General features: G+C 36.9%; 1 protein-coding gene across 6 annotated transcripts in view; it reads right to left on the bottom strand.

Annotated features, from left to right (window-relative positions):
* The window catches only part of SBF2 (SET binding factor 2), a 232,705-nt gene that overhangs the window by 33,071 nt on the left and 180,689 nt on the right, over positions 1 to 18,945 (bottom strand). For all 6 annotated transcript variants that reach the window (XM_039706765.1, XM_039706769.1, XM_039706763.1 and 3 more), the window contains exons 18-27: positions 17,127 to 17,297; positions 15,998 to 16,254; positions 14,576 to 14,748; positions 14,244 to 14,317; positions 13,677 to 13,872; positions 12,888 to 13,015; positions 10,549 to 10,724; positions 9,484 to 9,629; positions 5,390 to 5,588; positions 3,628 to 3,824 (exon numbers count right to left, since the gene is read on the bottom strand). In XM_039706765.1, the coding sequence (XP_039562699.1) occupies positions 3,628 to 3,824; positions 5,390 to 5,588; positions 9,484 to 9,629; positions 10,549 to 10,724; positions 12,888 to 13,015; positions 13,677 to 13,872; positions 14,244 to 14,317; positions 14,576 to 14,748; positions 15,998 to 16,254; positions 17,127 to 17,297 (1,717 nt within the window). The remainder of the gene's footprint in view (positions 1 to 3,627; positions 3,825 to 5,389; positions 5,589 to 9,483; positions 9,630 to 10,548; positions 10,725 to 12,887; positions 13,016 to 13,676; positions 13,873 to 14,243; positions 14,318 to 14,575; positions 14,749 to 15,997; positions 16,255 to 17,126; positions 17,298 to 18,945) is intronic.

Genomic DNA, 18,945 nt, shown 5'->3' with positions numbered 1-18,945 from the left:
TTTCTAAGTTTGTGCTGCTTGTCAGCAAAATGTGCAGAGAACAGACAGAACTGTTTCTTTAACAAAAGCAAGTTAAAACCATACTCAATCAGCTCTTCCTCATTCCAGAAAAGGAAGGTTACTTACCTGTACTTGGAGGTTCCTTGAGATACAGTGCCCATTTAAAAAGTTCAGAAATCATTAACAAAACACAGAACCAAGGGAAAAACCCCTCAAAAATAAGAAAAATAAATAATCCCAATCATTGTGGGATCCCAACCATAAAGTCCACCCATTGTGTCCAGGTGCAAGGACCTAAGGACAGGAGATGAAGCTCAGGTCCTGGACCATAGCATGATGACAAAATAGTGTTCAATATCAATGAATCAGTTTATTTTTTTTTAAATGCCAAACAAAATTGTTGGAATAACAGTTTATTGCAGCCATCTTTGGACTTATTATAGGGCAAAAGTTTCATAGCTGCTTAAACCAGGATTTGGTATCTTCCTCACAAGATCCAACATTTGGAATAAGAGACAGAGTCAAAGAAATTAATTGAGCACATTTTGACAAAACACAATGCTAATTTGTAAATAGTTTTCTCCAATGATGATCCAATCAGATTCTATGCTGGAGACTAATAGACAGTAAGCTAATTAGCTGCAGGTGGCAAAAGAAATTTCAAGATGGAAATTAGTATCTGAATTGCAAGTACAATTAGAAAGTGATGATGTTTCCTGCAGGATACATCATGCTTTTTCTTTCTGGCCAAGTGAAAGAAGCCTGAGCAGGCTTTTTATTTTCACTTCTACTCCTAAGCAGGATTTACACATCCTGAAATCTACTGGAATGATCTCTAGGTCCCCTAGTCCTTGAAATAATACTATAAAAAGTCAATTTAGGTCTTAACAATTTAGTTAAACTACAAGCTGTCTAAATGACAGGATAATGTCTATACCACTTGCACAGGTTTATTTTGTGAAGAGTATTGTGTGTGTTTTAGAAAACAGCTTGACTTACATCACAGTCCATCACTGGACCAAGCAGAAACCAGAATTAAAGACTGAGGGCAAAAATGTCCTTGTGATGGTTTAGAGATGGAAAATGTGCCCCTTCATCCTCACCACAGCTCATCCCATCACAGCAGCATACAGAGGTGACTCAAAGCATTGCCCCTACCAGCACAGGTGAACTGGGATTTCCATGAAATCACCACCTTTCATGTGCTGTATCCCATGCCAAGGTCACTACAGAAACACGGATTTAACAAAAGATGGGGGGTGGGGACCCCAATTTTATTCCATTTAATTCTGTTTTTGTCTCAGGAAACAAATGTATTGCTTAGTCCTGCAATGCTAATATGTGCTTTATATGCCTGGTCACAGGTTGCTCCATCTTTATCTTACAAGTCCTAATACGATGAGTAATTCAGCCTGAACCAAGATAACTGTTATAAAAGTTATATATACTCTTGGATAGTGTTGCTACATTCAAGAAACATAAATGTTCTTTCCATAGGGTAGCTGACCAATAAATGCTAATTTAGGTGTAGAATGTCATATTTAGAACTACAGTGCTCTGCAGCACAATTCCCAGAGAGATCAAAGTAATTCGGAAATCAACTTGCAGGTTTCAAAGGAACATTTCAAAAGACCCATATACTCTCCATCTCGTATCTGAACATCTGTTAATAATCTTTTTTTTGGACAGACGTTAGCAAATACAATTCTGTTGCACATGCAGTTTGGTTCCACACAGAAATTAAGTACTGTGCATAATTTCTCTAAAAATATGTTCTGTTCTTCTTATATAACACATTGACCTCCAACTATGCCCTGAAAACTTGCGTAATACCCCACGCAACAGGAAGTCACAAAAATGCTCACTAAGTTCCAGCAGGCCCTCCTTGTTTCTCTGTATCAACCCAGAACTGAGCAATAAAAATCTACTCCTGTTTAGGAAAGAATGAATTTGTCAACTTGAATTTAACTTCAGATTCTCTTTGTCCTCTTAGTTTGCTTCACAATGCATTTTCCATTATAGATATTTCTTTACTGAACACAACTCCTGCTGAGGCAGCTGTGTACAACTACCTTTGTTGGTCACTTTTGCTTCAACAAGCTTCAACTCCATTACAAGTAAGATAAATACCATGGAAATATTCTCAATTTTCCCTCATGAGGGATGTCTCCATTTTCTTCACACTTTAAAAGCAACAGTAACTCCAGAAGCAGGTATCTGTCAGACACAGTTATTGTCAATCCATTTATCTACTCCATAAAATTCTGGTGAACATATGGCAATATAAAAGGCTATATATAGCCTATATAAAAAATTAAGAAAAGAAATCATCAGAAAACTTCTACAGAAAACATCAAAGTGTTTGTCTTTACATAATTTTGAGATTAGTCCTGCAGATTTTTTTTCAATTTATTCTCTATTTGTACCAGGTTAAAATGCCTCATCTGTATTTCAGCCAGGACAAACAGTATTAAATCAGTTGAGGACTAACATTTGAATTGCCATGCCTGGGATTCACACCATAAGGATGTGGAAAAACTGATGTAGCCATTAGCTTTGGAAGCTGCTGTGTCAACTATTGGTAGCACTTCACTGATTCATTTTACTAATCCTTTCAACAAAAACACATTATATAAATTTCAGATCATTGCATTCATTGCTCATCACTCCAACTAAAAAATGCTCCCACAAAACACTGCAGAGATACATTCAATAAATGTTGCAGCAATTAATATTCAGCAGATAATTAGTGATTCACAAATTAGCCTTAACAGTCAGTCCAGATACTGTCTAACTCTAATATCTTGGAAACAATGAGATTCTAAAGGTGCATTTGATACACAAAAAAAAACCCCTCATTATGTCTGATAAATTTGCTCTTAAACATAAGAAAAACACGATTTTCATAAAGGTATTCTGTGAAGGAGAAATTATGATTTAAATATTTTTTACATAATCCTCCATAATCTTCAAATTACTTTTATGGCACTTGTACATAAGTGTACAGTATCCTTCTTATAGGTTTTGGAAAATTCTATAGAACACACTTGAATAGAGTCAAAACTTTTAGTTGCATTTTAGCCATTACTGGGGAGAAATGCAAACATAAACAGGACATAAGAATCTCTTTGATACCTTAATGAGATTCTGGTACTCCAATTCAACCTCACATTTCTTTTTCCTCCAAGAAGAAAAATTATGGCCTAATTCTGGAATAATTTCTAAACAACTATCAGTTTGATTAAAGAAAATACTGACTCATTCTTGGCATGAAGTTAACTCTGAAAAAGCTATTAGCATGAGATGGAAATCCAGGCAATCACAAGTATCCTAAACACTGCCTGTGAATGATGGAAGTCAATGAATGTTATTTCCAAAATTAATGTTACCCTAATATTACACTCTTCTGAAAAACGAAGTATTCTGATAAATCTTGTGTTGGTCCAGTCTCTGTCCAAATGATTCATTCACATTTTTTGAACTGCTTTCATACCATTGAGGATTTTGCCACACAGTAACTAATAACATCAGATAACCACTTATACCCTGAGACTCCTGATTCAATCCAATCACTGCTTCTCCTCTGGCAAAATTCCTTCTCCAGGGAGCCTGGCTGCACCAACTCACCCGTGGGATGTGTGTTCTGGGATTTGAAGAGGCCCACCACGCTTTTCCCATGGAAGCCCCCAGCCCTGAGGAGCAGAGTGCTGTTTTTGGTGTTCTTCCAGCACACCACGGGCAGGCGGTTGTGGCGGTAGCAGCGAGCCACTCTCTGCAGGCTGCTGTCCTGCACAGACTGAGGCACCACCAGCAGCCCAGGATAGCTGCATTGGCAGCAAAGGGAAAAAAAAATAAAATTAAACAATTAAAATTGTTTTCAAAATGCTCAGCAATGCAAAAACAAATTCCTGAAATTACAAGCTGAAAGCCATCTTAATTAAATACACCTTAACTGTTAGAATTACTTTTATTTTTAAAGTAATTTTTAGTCCAAGCCTAGCAGATATATTAATTTAAGCCAACTGCATTTTAATTAGAAAGTGATTTATGAAAAAAATTGTAAGACTATCATTACTAATCACTTTCCATTTAAGGTACATGTTATTTGGTTGTATTTTTCTTCTTAGCACAACTCTTATCTATCTCTATAATTAAGCCATATTTTTAAGCATGACAGAAAACAGATTTTTGAGGTACACAAATAATGCAGTAGTTCCATTTTGACAATTGTATATGAAATACGAGAATTGAAAGGAAAGAATGTTAGATTGCCTAAAGTATCACAATGAAAACAATAGTCTTTCGTTTATGGAAAAATATATTTAAATTTTACAGTTGGAGTCCTTGGAATAGAGTGCTTGACACTGCATTTTTGTGCTCTGTTAAAACACTGCAATTCACTGAGAGATTAGAAAATTCACTGATATAATACCTTTAAAGACAGAAAACACAGTAAGATGGCAGTTTTGTTCATGTTAGTGAAAGAAGGATTCAAGCAATATGAAATATGATTTTCTATCGCCTCCAAAAATCAAAAATCAACTTAAGTGCCAATTTCATGTGTTATGAAGAAACTAAGATGAGGAACAAGAAACATCTGCTGCTTACTAAATAACTTTTATTCCCTCTACAATATACACTATTTCTGCAAATTCAATTCTTGGGCATCTATTCAACTGCCCTCAGGCAAAATAAATGTACATGGTATTTACAGTCTACACAGCAACCACAGTAATATAGCAGTAGGTAAGTAATTATGTCCTGAGATTTGTAATTCTTTCAGATACTAATTATATTTTCAAAAAAAAGCCTAGAGAGTATTAAAACATCATAGTTTTAGGGGAGAAAAGGGTTGTCTGCATAATGTTCAAAGCATAATGAAAATGGACAGATTTCATGCCTTCATCTGCATCGATTCTAACTAGACAAGTGAGAAAACAAGAAAGGATCTAGTATTTTCCTTCTGTGCCCTTCTTCCTGGCAATTCCATTGTCCATAATGAAAGCAATGACCAGCCTAAACTGGCTCTAGAGAATGCAAATGTCTTCTGATATGACTCATGCAGATAGGCTTTTGTATAAAAGGAATTTTTGTGGGCAGCGTCAGCAAACTACATCAGCTTTCCCAACAAAAAGAAAGGACTTAGTAACACTGATGTGCTAAAACACAGCATGTGACTTTCAGCACATGACAAACTTTTAAGCAAATACTTTCATGAAGTGAACTCTAACACATACTTTTTAATTTGAAGAAAACAGTCATTTATAATAGCTTCTGAAGCTTGCTTTTTTATTTAGGAACAGCAGAGATGCTAAATGCAAATACATGAATGCAGATATACATACATGTGTCTCTAGTTTCAGCTGCTTCAGTGAACTGACAAACTCACCTCCTGCAAAGGGAGTACATCCTGTTCAGTGCAGTTATTCTCAAGTATTCTGTTTTGGAGCGAGAGGAGTTGGTGCTGATGGTGCCCAGCCCCAAGCGCTGGTAGTCCCTGAAGCAGGCTCTTTCCACTAATTGCTCCATGGTTGATTTTTCTGATGCTTTCAGGGTGCCACTGGTGTGCAGCTCGCTGTCATCTGAAACTAAAGGCAATAATCTTGCTGGGGAGGCCAGCAGTTCCACAGCAAACAGTACTACTTTCTTCCAAACAAGTTTGTGCTGCTCCCAGTGATGAATGGCAAGGTCCAGGACATGAAAACCACAGCTTACTGAATTTATAAACACTAAACCAGTATTTTAGTCAGCAAACCTGATTATAGCACCAAATTACCTATGCTTGTGACTGGTATGACTAACATCTCTCTAGCTAAAATCCTGGAGAAAGTTATCTCACATATTCATTTGAACTGAACTGAAGACAGATAATCTTTCTTTACCAATTTACAAATTCTTTACAGATTCATTACACATTCAAGACAAAAATGAACTACACAGTTTTTTTAAAGCTATCTTCAGAAGAAGTAACAATCTTTTTAAGGCTTTAAATGTTTCAGTGTTGTAATTTCACAAGAGATGACTGTTGGGTTCTGAATGTCTCAGTTTCATTGTCAGGCAGCAGCTTTCTTCAGCCAAGCATATCAGCTGCCCCTTCCAAAGCAGAAAAAACTTCAACTATGAGAGATAAAAAACTATGCCACAAGTTCAAACTACTCTGAAATTCAAGTCAAGCAAGGTCTTTGTACAAAACCTGCCACCTGCCTATTAGTGACACTTTCAACCATTTACAAATACTTCTGAGAGCAGATTTACTGCTCACAGCATGTATCAGTTACTTGCTACCACCTCAAGCATTGAAATATGTGCATATGAGACCTATTTCTTCATGGATGAGGCACTGAAAAGTATATGAGGATTTAAACTTAAAACAGGACTTCATAAAACTGGAATTTAAACTTATTTAGAAAATAAAAATTATGCTATAATTAACATTTTACTGGCAGTATACAACATTCAGTATTTACAGAAGTAGTACCTCCATGATTTTTTTTTCTGTGCATCTTTAGTATAGAAGCTAAATGAAAAATTTTCTTTGCCCTTTCAGCTAAAAAAAATAATCATTTATTTGATCTAAATAATAAAGCTGAACACCCTCGCTCTCTCCTCTTTTTCCTCTTTTTTCATATTTTTCATGGTAAAAAGAAGTCACACAACAGCTGAAGTATGAAGTGCACTAATGAGAAACAAATTTAAATGAGCTTTAGAAATAATTCTTTTGGGTCATACAAAATCTTGGTATTTAACAGTTTTGAATGGAAAGCTATAACTGACTCAAGATGAGGGGGCATTTTGTGAAATATTTTTTCCTAAATGGATTTTTCTCCCATGAAAGCAGGTACATTGGTGATCAACATTGGTGATCAGACTTGCAAAACAATCTCCTGCACATAAGAAACTAAACATAAGAACTCCTATCCATGTCCTTGAGCTGAAGAGAAATATTTTTTCCTAAATGGATTTTTCTCCCATGAAAGCAGGTACATTGGTGATCAGACTTTGCAAAACAATCTCCTGTGCATAAAAAACTAAACATAAGAACTCCTATTCATGTCCTTGAGCTGAAGAAGGAGATGAAGATATTTTGCTGCCTCAAGTTTAAAATTATTTATTTGATTTTGAAAAACTAAGAAATAATCCCTCTGTTTTACTATTCTTGAGATATGACTGTTTTCAAAGAATGTTTCAGCCTCTTGTTTTATTGAACACACCCATATGACCACTATAAGAAAAAGAATTTACTAATGATTGAGATATTCTAAACTCTGAAAACAAAGAGATGAGGAGGAATTTGAAGAAATCAGATGTTCATTGGCAACAACTCATAACTACAGTACTGTGCCCAGTTTTCAAAATCATAGTGCAAGTTATATGTGGAGTACCTAAAGAAGCCTGAGAAGAGAGCAGTGAAGAGGATCAGAAGTCCATCAAGACTAATAAACAAGGAACTGAAAGAACTGCATAGATTTAACATTGAGAAGACAACAGAAAAATACTACGATAGATCATAAATACATTATGTATTGCAATCAGAACAAGGGGAATCATCTCTTCTATCTGTATATAGTGGCAGAGTAGAAATGAAGGGTTTAAATTGAAGCAAGAGGAAGTTTAGTCCTGAATCTCAGAAAATTGCTTGTTTTCTCCAGCATTAAGGATGGTTTCAGTATTGGTATGAGCTGCCTAGAGTTGTGGAACCTTCACCTGTGAAAGCTTTTAAGAAGAAGTCAGGCAAACACCTGTGGGGAACAGATGAAGTTGATCTTGCCTTGGGGCAGAGAGTTGCTACTTGATCTTGTGAAGTTCTTCCTATCTTTACCATTTCTTTTCTAAGACAGTGCATCGCCTGCTGTAGACAGTTCATTGTTGGCAGAGCTGCACAGTCTCCTATACTTCAGTTTTTGAGACTTGGAAACAAGTCAAAAACAAAGCCAAAGCCACAGCAGTCAATACAGAAAGAACTGCAGTGATTACTGCCTGTGCTCTCTGCACTCTGTCTGGAGCAGAGCCACTGCTGCTGACAGCTCCCTGTCCCTGATGTGCCAGTGCTACAGGGAGAGAAGAGCAAACTCAGCCTTTGGTCACCTGAACACCTTCAGCCAAGACACCTGGAAAGCAGCAGGTCTAGAGACTCACAAGTTATAATTTTAGATGTTTTTTTAGGGAAGGAAAACAGTGACTACCACTAATCTTATACAGCACCTGTGTTCATGGAAGAGTATTGTTGTTTTGTGTATCAGCAATGCAAAAACTCTGCAAACTTCTTCATCAAGAGACTGAATACACAGGTATGATTGTGCTTGGTGTCTCTGGGTGAACGACACAAAACCACCCCAAAATCACCCAGGTCCAGCCTGCAGAATTGTTTCTGACCCAAAGAACATGTAACATCAGAGCACATGCTAACTCAGCACTTCGGGAAGATGCTGGAAATTCAATTAAGAACTCAAGACCGTAATTTTTCAGCACTCTAAAGACACTCTGTGTTTTCCAAAGCTTTCTTTTTGTCTATTTCTCATCACTTTATATGGAATGAAAGAAGAGAAACAGTATTTTTAAGCTTGCCTGGAATGGCTTTCTTCCATTTCAGAGAGAACAGAGGCTTCATTCCTGCTTTAGACAACTCATACATCTCTTCCTAAGTCACATGAGCTGCCTTGCTCAGTGACCAAATATTCAACAGGAAAATTCAGATTGTTTGATGTTTGGAAGAAATTATCAGTGTTTGAAGAACACTTCATTATCTGAGATGCCTATTTTTTTTTTTTTAAAGAAAGAATGCTTTGACAAAACACCTGTTTATGTACAGGAGAATCTGGTTCCCTCTAGTGGTTTATTATAAATTAGCAGTGGTCCAGATAAGGATGTAGAGACAGATAAGGATATACAGACAGCATATGGGAGGAAAAGAGGCTTTTTTGGGGAAAGCCAAACTCCACACCATCACACAAACTGCACAAAGTGCCCAAACCTCTTTCTATCTTCTACCGCAAAATAATTTCAACTAAAAATATGGGAAGTGGTATTTTCAGTAGTAATGAGTTCTGCTGCTTTCAGAAATCACTGTCAGTTCCACATCCACAAGTCTCCAATTTGCTCATTCTTGCACCTCACCAGTTACAGATTCCTCCTCACAGATTAGCTGCACGTGTCAGATGTCTAGAGAGAAATGGAAGCTGCAGCATGCTTCTGTGCTGTTTCATCTCCACTAGCATGATGTAAAAATTATCTAAGAGATACCATATCTAAATAGTCTGATAATTAAAAAACAATCTAGTACTTTGCTGTACCACTGAATTAAGTGAACTTCCTCTCCTCATTGCAAAAGAAAACACTCACTAAACGCACAGATTTGAAACCCTTCTCTTTCCTGTCTAGGAAAACCCATTTCTTGCTGCAGGCATTTCTCATTCAGTATACCAGAATGAAAGCACAACAGGACAGATTTATTAACTAACATGGACAAAGGATTCACACTCTCACCAGAGACATCATCCTCCTCATTCCAGCCAGGCCGGCTCCCTCTCTCCTCCACTATCGTTCCTGTTTTCTTCTTCAGTAAGTACTGGCGCCCAATTGTCATCTTCCCAGCACGTTTTGCTCCCTTCACAATGCTTTTGGAGAAGGTACTGTAAATCCAAAACAATAAAAGCATTTGGAAAGATTCATCTCATTCTGCCTGATAGCATTTACAGATTTCTAGAAGGAATGCAAATAAAATGGATTTAATAGTTTTTCACTTAATATAACAACTATAAACTTCAGAAAAATTGCTTCCTGTGTTAATTTTTAAACAGAAATTGTACTATTTTAAGATAAATTTGTGTCTTTTTCTTTCTACTGGTAATGAATATCATCATTAAAGAGGTCATCTTTCTGTAGGATTTTATTTTGCTAGTAATGTGATAAACCTAGAAAGTTGCCAAAGTAAAGGCAGAAAAGATAGAAATTACATTTAAGTTTTAGGATTTCATGATTAGCTTGGGATTCTATTTCCTGTGTCAACAATGCACTAATCAACAGAGAATCACAGGAGCTACCACTCTGGAATAGACTAATGATGCAGCTAGTCCAGTAAAAATTAATGTCTAACAAAATTTGAAAGAGGACCAAAAGCTCAAACTCTAAATTAAAAACCAGTAGGGCAAATGCACAGGGTAAAATTAATCCTAATTCACACCAGGCTTTAAGTGGCTGGGCTACTAATTATAAAGCAATACACAATTAATCTTCTTTCCATGTTGAGGTTGCATAGCTCAAGATGTTACTTCTATTTTGTGTGTTTCAAAATGCAATAAGGTGCTCCTTCAAATCTACTGCAGCCAGAAGTTTAGATAAACAATATAATTCCTATCCCAAATAAACATCTGTATCCTACTAATCTATCTCTTACTAATCTATTTACTTACAGGAAATACAAAGGGATGCAAAATAGCAATCACTTATTTTGACATGATCTCCACTTTTGCAGAGTTTTCAGGTTGTTCAGTGCATTTGGACAATACAAGACAGAACATCAGTAAGAAAAGAAAAGAAGAAAGGCTGTACCGGAATGAAGTGTTCTTTTCTTTCTGTTTTGGGAGAATTATCTGTGGTGCTGTTTGCCCAGCTGCAAAGGCAAAAGTGCTGAAGATGGACTGAGGGTAACGGAACTTCATCAACTGCTTCTTAAATATTTCCACCACTTCAGGACTGACTTCTTCATCAAATGCTACTTTAATTAACTGTGTATTGAAGACATGACATGTTAGAAACTGGAAAACAATCTGAGAATTTCAGAAATTGAAAGATTCTAAAATGCAGCAGCAAAATTCCCATACTTTCACAGTATTATGTCCTTCAGAAAATACAGATATATGTACATATGCCTCATTTATTTTGAAGGCTATTACATGTTTCAAGAATTTTTTATTTCCTATTTTAAATTTATGTGCTAATACTAAGGTATCTTCACTAGGCAGCATCTGGAATTCTCGTAAGATCAAATACAAAATATTTTGGTAAATCCAAGTTGTAGTGCTGGCACTAAGACATGTACAGCAGTTCAAATTCTTGTCACATGGGACAGCTTAGCTGGGAAATAGTCTGCCAGCTCTGCCCCTACACTGGGAACTGAGGTTGGTAATGCACTTCAAAGACTCAGCAATTTCAACATTCATATGTCACAACCATTATATTTCTATTACTAAGATGTTCCAATTTTGGCCACACCTTGTGAAGTATAGAAAACTGCTAGTAACAAAAAAGTGATACTGAAATCTGCTCCTTAAGAAGGAAATAACCTTGTGCAATTCAACACTGATCCATTCACTTGACTAAAAATGTTTTTTGAAAGGTTCTGGGGAAGAAAAAAAAAACCTCCCATCCAATCATCTTCTGCTGAAAGCAGGTCAACAATTCAGGGAAAACAAATAAGAGACAGAAAATACGGAATCAATAAAAAGGCCCAGAAGAACTCTAAGAATGTGGAGAAAGCAAACAAAGAAATATCCTAGAGCTCTATTTCTGAGCGCATACCTAGACACCTTTTAAATTCCTTTGCTTGCCATCTAGGAGGTGGATTTCATCCTTGCTTTTCCAATTGCACTTGTTTTGTAAATACTTTCCAAATGACTAATGGCTCTGTTGTTCTAGGACCTCCTTGAAAGGAGCTCTTCAGTCTTTTGGGGTTACACATATCTGAAGTTTTAAAGATACCAAACAGCATAGCTGCACACAAACCCATCTGAAAATCATAATTAATAAACAAAGGGGAGGGGCTATTTCATCCTGTGTTGAACCCTGGCTGTTACATAGGGGACAGGGAATAAACTGTTTGTGGCTTGTTTTTGTTCTCAGAACCTAATACAAAACTATGCTAAACAAAAGCAAAGATGATGTTTGACCTGAATCCAGCTCTGAAAACACTGAGCTGTGTCTGTATTTATCACATCATTGAAGCATGCTAAGTATTCTGGTAAAAAGACTTCTGGAAAATAAAAGTCCTCTCAAAAGCCCACAAGAACAACTTTTTTTTTGCTTGTTTTACTCATTTGCATTCCTAATTTTTTGTTTTTGAAGAGCATACTGAAGGATGATTAGCTAAATGATGTTCATTACTGTAAGGAATTAGTAAAATGTTGTTTTGTTATGGTTTCAAATGTTGGAGTTATTGTTCTCAATGAAAATACGCTTCTGCAGTCAGTCAACCCAGCAAAATATTTCATATCTTAAGCAGTCTACTTTCAGTCCATAACACAGAATTCTTTGCTTGCAGCTTTTGATCTCTCAAAACCAAGAAGGAAAACTCAGGAAAACTTCAGGATTCCTAATTTTTACCAGTCCCTTTCTATCAATTGCCCTGCCATACATACTTTTGTTGAACACACTGATGGGGATCCTACAGAAAATTCCAAGATCTGTGCCTGTCATACAGAGGCTTATTGGTTCTACCCTAAAGACTCCTAGAAGTGCAGCTTCCATGTGCAACATGCCATGACTTTCTGCTATGGATTTTAACAGAAAGCTGGTGAAGTGACAAACCTTGAGAAGAAAGCAACACCCAGAGTTTTTCCATATTGATTCCATGTAGCTGGAGGAGAGAGGAAGCAGGTTCTCACTAGCATCCCCAGGCCTCTACTTACATGAAGGGATTCTGGACCAAAACCAGCCCTTTTCTGGTTCCAAAATAGGTGAGGGAAGCAGCAAAAGAAATCCAATGTGAAAATAGCAACCCTCTGTAAATATCAAGGGGGCCAAGAAATGCCAGGGTTTCTATGAGTTCTGCCTTGTCTATTGACCTTACAGGGCAGAGAACCAGATTCCTCACTAATACCAGTGCCAACTGCTGCTTGTAAATATTTTGAGCTGCCTGCAGCCACATAAATTTTCACAGAACTTCCTTTTACCTGAAAAGTGGCTGAACTGATCTGGAGCCCCTCCTGCATGCTCTGCTGCAGCTGGTTCTGGATACTGATCTTCTTCTCCTTGGTCATGGAGGCGATAGGGAAGCTCCGGATCACGGTCTGCTCCCCAACTGAGGATACAACACACAGACATTGTCAGATCACACAACCTCTGCTCACACTGCCACTGGAATAAACAAGGGTGAATAAGTACAAAGTAACATGAACATGATGGTACAGGATTAATTTCAGGCAAAATACCAGAAAAGTTAGCAAATTCCTAAATCTGAGTTTCTACTCTGAATTTCTACTCTATTTCAGCTGTGATGATTAGAAAAATATTCTCCTTCCTTCTGAGTCTTTCTACATAAGGGAAATGCATCCCCAAAACCTAGGTCAGTACAAAAAAACAATTTCAAGTTTATTCAGATTGCATAATGCAATTTATAACTTATAAATAGAAATTATATACTTTGATATCTTTACATATGACCACAAACTTTCCACAATACATTTGTACTTCTGAATGACAATCTGCTTAGAAATAGCACCTGTCAAACTATGAAAAAATATCATTCAGAAGAGCTGACGTATTAAGAAAATACTGTTATTTCCAAGCAATAATTTCAGGCAGAACACCAACTCATGAATATTTTTCCTTTCACTTGCTTCCAGTGTCTGAAAAAAACCGTTTAATGATGTTGATGCTTGAATAGGTGGACAGGCCAGCTCAAAATCCTGCCTATCTGAAGGACCACAATTACCTGTTGATTACTGTTTGGATTTTCTTACCCAGTTGATCATGAGGAGTGCCTTTAAATATAATTCTGTAAGTGGTAAGGAACAAAGCTCCTTCAGCAGGGAGGATATGAGGGCCTCCAAGCAGTCCTCCTGTGGCTTCCTCTCTGCCATCAGGATCCAGCAGCACACGGAGACCTTCACAAACAAATTCTTCTCCTGGCAGTAAAGTTGGTCGTAGAATTTTGGGCTGATGCAAATAAATGGAAGTGTAAATGAGTGTTATACTTCAGGTTAGTAATAATATTTGGTTTTAAAAGCTTAAAAATAAAATTATTATGACACTTAGTCTAAATAAGGGAGATAGAGCTTGGACTCAAGGAGGAGAAATGGGTCACAAAAAGCAGTGGGCATGCAACAGCTTGTTTATGATCAGAAGTCTGGCTCTACTGGTTTCATATTTCATGAGACCAAAGCCAAGCACTTTATTTATCACTGGTGGAAATTTTCTTTTAACGTTTTGATATTTCCTCATAACATTATGAGAGGAAAAAAAAAAGATGACTAGATTTAATGATTCTAATACTTGTAAAGAATACAAACATGTTTCATAACACTTGCCTTCTGTATTGGTGGAAGCCTCCTACTCTCACGATGGACAGCCTCCAGGGTCTCTATGTGCATTGCTACAATGCCTGAAAGGCAGGAACACCATAAATGAAGTCTCACACAATGGGAAAGAGAAAGCTGCCCTGAAATTAAAACTCTGATAATTCTGAAATTCTCAAATTTTGACACTAAGCAAATAATTATCTGACATTCAACAGCAATTACAGTCTGGAAAAGAAATCTAACATTTTAAGTTATCTGAAGGTAACTCAAATTAGAAAATGCATTTGTTTAATTAGGTAAAGAAAAAAGACTATAAAGCACCTCTTTGTAACAATTCCTACCTGGTATCATGCAGTGCAGACCCTTGATGTGATCCTGTGTGACCCCACTTTCTGTGCAAACCTTGTCAATAAATCTGGTGATGAAGCGCACGACTGCGTTTGCAACATCATTGTTCTCTGAGTCCTCAAACCCACTCTCAGTGTCATAACTCTCTGCAACACTGCCTGCAATGCTAAAGGCAGAAATAAAAGCAGTAACAAGCATGAACAATTCAGCTGGTGATGCACATGTGACACTGGAACAGACACTGACAAGCTGTAGGGGTTTTTCCTAGCTACAATTTGCAAACCGTGCTAAAAGCATATGGTGGTACCACAATTACATTGTACTTTCATTGCCAAAATGAAATTCATTCATTCATGAATGATGACATTGGACAATTTTCTCTCCATGAGTCCAGCACAGATAGGCACAGAAGAGAAAAAACAGCTTTTAGGAAGTGAGCTATATGTCTTCCTTTCATAAAGTCAAGTAAAGTATTTGCAACCCATGGCAAGCAAATATCCAGTTATATAGAGAAAACCATTAATTGTATATTTAGGTTGCAGAGCAAAGCAATCAAAAGCTACAAAGATCATAAGGAAAATTTTTTGTGCATTAGATAAGCAAGCAAGTCAGTGGGAGATGTACTTTGAATGTCTAGAAATGCCTCCCATAATAACATTAGGGGCCAAATTCATAGATTGCAACATACACCACAAGCAGTCTACTGAGCACACCCTAATGCCTGAGATTAGAGGTGTGTAGTCAGCAGAAATTAGTAACTCCATGGGGAGCTTCATCCTGATAGTCTTTTACTTGGTGCCAAAGTACTCACATAGTGTTCTATAATTTTATCAAGTGAGAATTTGTACAGAGAGGTGATAATGAAGACAATAAACAAAGAGGGAGGAAGGCTTGTTATGAAATATCCTGGATTTGCATGCTAGGGAATGAATGGAACTGGTGTTATACTCCTACTGCTTCCTTAGTAATTTAACCTTTGCCTTTGTGGTTTAGCCTTCTTGCTTTTTGTGACCTCAGTGCCTTTCCTCCTTTGCAGCTGTTGCACAGAAATGATGATTTTATAGATGCTATACAAATGCTTTCTTGATTTTAGGTTCATACAGTGGTTTTTTCAAGTTATATAAAAACTAACAGAGTAGGTTTGGGGCTGCTGTTTTCTTTCTCACCAAACCCCATGTTTGTCTTCAACATCTGCATTACTAGATTAAAAATTCTTACTGGGACAATACAATGTTCCTTTAAATGGAATCACTCCAGACAAAACGCTGCTATTTGAGAGGAATCATGTTAGACTTCTACTCAACTACTAAACTTGAAAGGAAGTGAAGATGCTGAAACAATCTGGTATTTAGAGCACAGCCACTGTGCAAGCTGTGGCTCATCCTGCTGGATGAGGCCTGGCCATGGGTACCCACCTGTTTGTGACAATGCTGTTGCTTCCACTCTCCCAGTCCCCAGTGGCTGATGTCCTCAGCAGCTTGTTCTTACTTGTATCCAGTGGTACCAGCAGGTAGACCATGAGGTTGGCAAAATGAATGGCCTGGCTGAAAACTGTGCTTTCCTCATTCTGGACCAGCTCCTGCTGTGTCTGTTTATTAAGGGTTGGCCACAACCTCAGCTGCTCAGCAGCCAGGTCCATTGCTGTCTTCTCCTGGTCTGCAGGAGGTTTGTCCTACAAGACACAGAGAAAGAAATATAAAGACATAGAAGAAAAGAGAAAACTACAACTGAAAAAACAATGCTTGGCCAAAAGCTTTATTTATTAAATTGCTAATTAAATTTCTTCAGTTATTTAAATTATATATTCATTTAAAAAGAAAGAGCAAATAACTACCCTTAACAGAAGAGTTATGATTATGGGAACTGAGCTTTGAGAGCAGTTTACTGAAATGCACCAGTAGCAGAACATGGGCAGATCTACATAGTATCATTACTTTTAAGGTCTTTTTTATGCCATCCACTCTTCCATGTTTCTTCCAAGTGGTGATTTTAACTGATTTTAACACAGCTGTTCTCCTCGGCTTATCCACTTAGCTTAAATAAAAACAAGCATAAATCAGATTGAGAAATAACACGCAGCTCATGGCTCGATGCTGGCAATATCCTCCAAATTCCTAGGATGTTCAGGTGAGGGAAGCTTTTATTTAAATAGCTTCCAGACCAGCTGAAACATTCATGTTTTTATATGCTGGAGTCCAATTCTAGCATTAGCTTAAAGCAAACTAGGTAGATGGCACACAGTCAAAGTAGAATGAAGAAAGCTGGCAGCTGATATTAGTGACCTAAAGCCTGATGTTAAATTAATGAATGACTAGGTATCTTGCAAAAGCTTTTTCCACACTAAACTGAGCTATTATCAAATTATAATGCTTTGCAGATAAATGTAAATTTCTATTATTTGTCATGTTATTGTATACTGCGTAATACAGGAGAAAATGAAAGAAAAACACATAAAATTGGAAAAAATGTAACTTAACTCTGTGATCTATAGACAATTAATATGTGAATAAAATATTACTTTATTATATTAATAGAGTCTTCTACCTTTTGTTTCAACTGCACTGCATGGTTGTCATCTTTGGCTGTAAGGTAGAGGGAGCGAACTTGATTTTGCACGTTGCTATAGAAGGTTGTTTCCCAAAACTGCTGGTTAGTCCAGATAGGATGATCTTGTACACAGGTGTAAGCAAACTGACTAACCCCAGGTGCTAATTTCTGAAAGCAAAAATATGCAAAGTTGACAAATCAGTCCTATTATTCAACTACTTTTAAAGGCTGTGACTTCAGAACTGACATACTCATATGTGTCTATATATGATTAGTAGTACAGATTGAAATATGAAATATAGCAACTTTTGTACTGCAATATAGGCTAGAGAAATCATCTCCAGTTTTGTGCCATTCAAGATATTAACACACAGGGAGTTTGTATACAAGTCTAATGCCAGTGCCAGGCATGGTCTTCTTGATTCAGAGTAGAAAAATGAGAACTGAGTTAAGAATTTTGTGATTACACTACAGAACACATATGTAATATAAAACATCTTCCTTGCCAACAAACCACAGTATTTTCAATAACCTAGCTGTACAACATAGAAATCAGTATTCAAACAGATGAAAATGATTTCTTATTTTATTTAGTTTATTTCACTACTACTGTAATAGTGAAAATTAAAGTGTCAGCTGAGTCCTTCCAATAAATAGCATTTGTTGCAACAGCAGAAGATTAGATAAATCGTTATCTTCAGTGTTATTTACTGAACTGAATGACCCAAATCCAGTTCCTGAAAGAGTGCTAATTTGGGTATGTTCTTTGAAGTCACAAGGGTCTGGATCACTGTAAAGTCTCAAACAAACCCAGAATTGTTACAGCATTAGTCATTATGAATGAACCATTTTTTTCAAGTACATCTATTTATTTAGGTTGCACTAGTCTCCCAGGGAGTTGTTTAATATTCTTGATAACCACATACAAAGGAAGGAAATTTATTGCAATGACCCAAATAAAGAAGAATTAAATCCTTCATCATATCTTCTTACTTTTTGAAAAAATAAGGCCACAAAATAATGTTGTATACTGCATGTAGCAAAGAAGCAGGTAATCTAAATTTGTGCTTATGATTATTTCTGCAGCAGACCTGAAGAATGAAGTACATTACTGGGTGCCTCATTTAATATCTATAACTCACAATACTACCCACTACCTGAAACACACAGTATCTAGAACTTAGATTTTACTGCAGTGATTATGTTCTGAAACACTTTCCTGGAGAGCATGAATACTACTCCATTTAATATTTGTAATTGTAGAACTGCACAGAACAGCCAGTACTTACAATATTTCCCCAGCTGGCACTTGGGCATTCAAGTGGAAGGGTAGGAAATTACAACCAAAAATGTCGCAGTCTGGTTTACAGATTTCCCGTTTTGCAATTCTTCAAACTGTGTTTTCCTCACTGGGCTCCTCCAAGTACAGCATGAACTGAAAGTTCTGATCATGTGCCATGTACTTATTCCCTATCAAAGGTTCTGGAAAATTCTATAGCTAAGGACATTCTGTGTGACATGCTAAGAGAATTTACCCCACTGAAGTGCCTTCTTGTGCTTAGCCATCTAAAAGTGAGCAGTATAATTCTGATTTTATCATGCAGAATTTCATCAGAATTTCTTGGTAACCTGTTAAGAAATCTACATCTACTCAAATAATGTTCAATGTGACTTTGTTTATTCAATGCAGACTGAGAGAGCAGATATGTGGTTTGCTTAACAGATGCCCAAGTTTCAATTGTGCTGCAGCTTATGGCAGATGACAGGAAACGATAACTGATCTCCCATGCCTGATCCAGCTGTCAAATCCCAGAAC

The sequence above is a fragment of the Passer montanus genome, unplaced genomic scaffold, assembly GCF_014805655.1.
Source record: "Passer montanus isolate IOZ18808 unplaced genomic scaffold, ASM1480565v1 scaffold2, whole genome shotgun sequence".
NCBI lineage: Eukaryota > Metazoa > Chordata > Aves > Passeriformes > Passeridae > Passer > Passer montanus.
The sequence above is the reverse complement of the archived record's forward strand: the minus strand, read 5'-3'. Positions and strand labels throughout refer to the sequence as shown.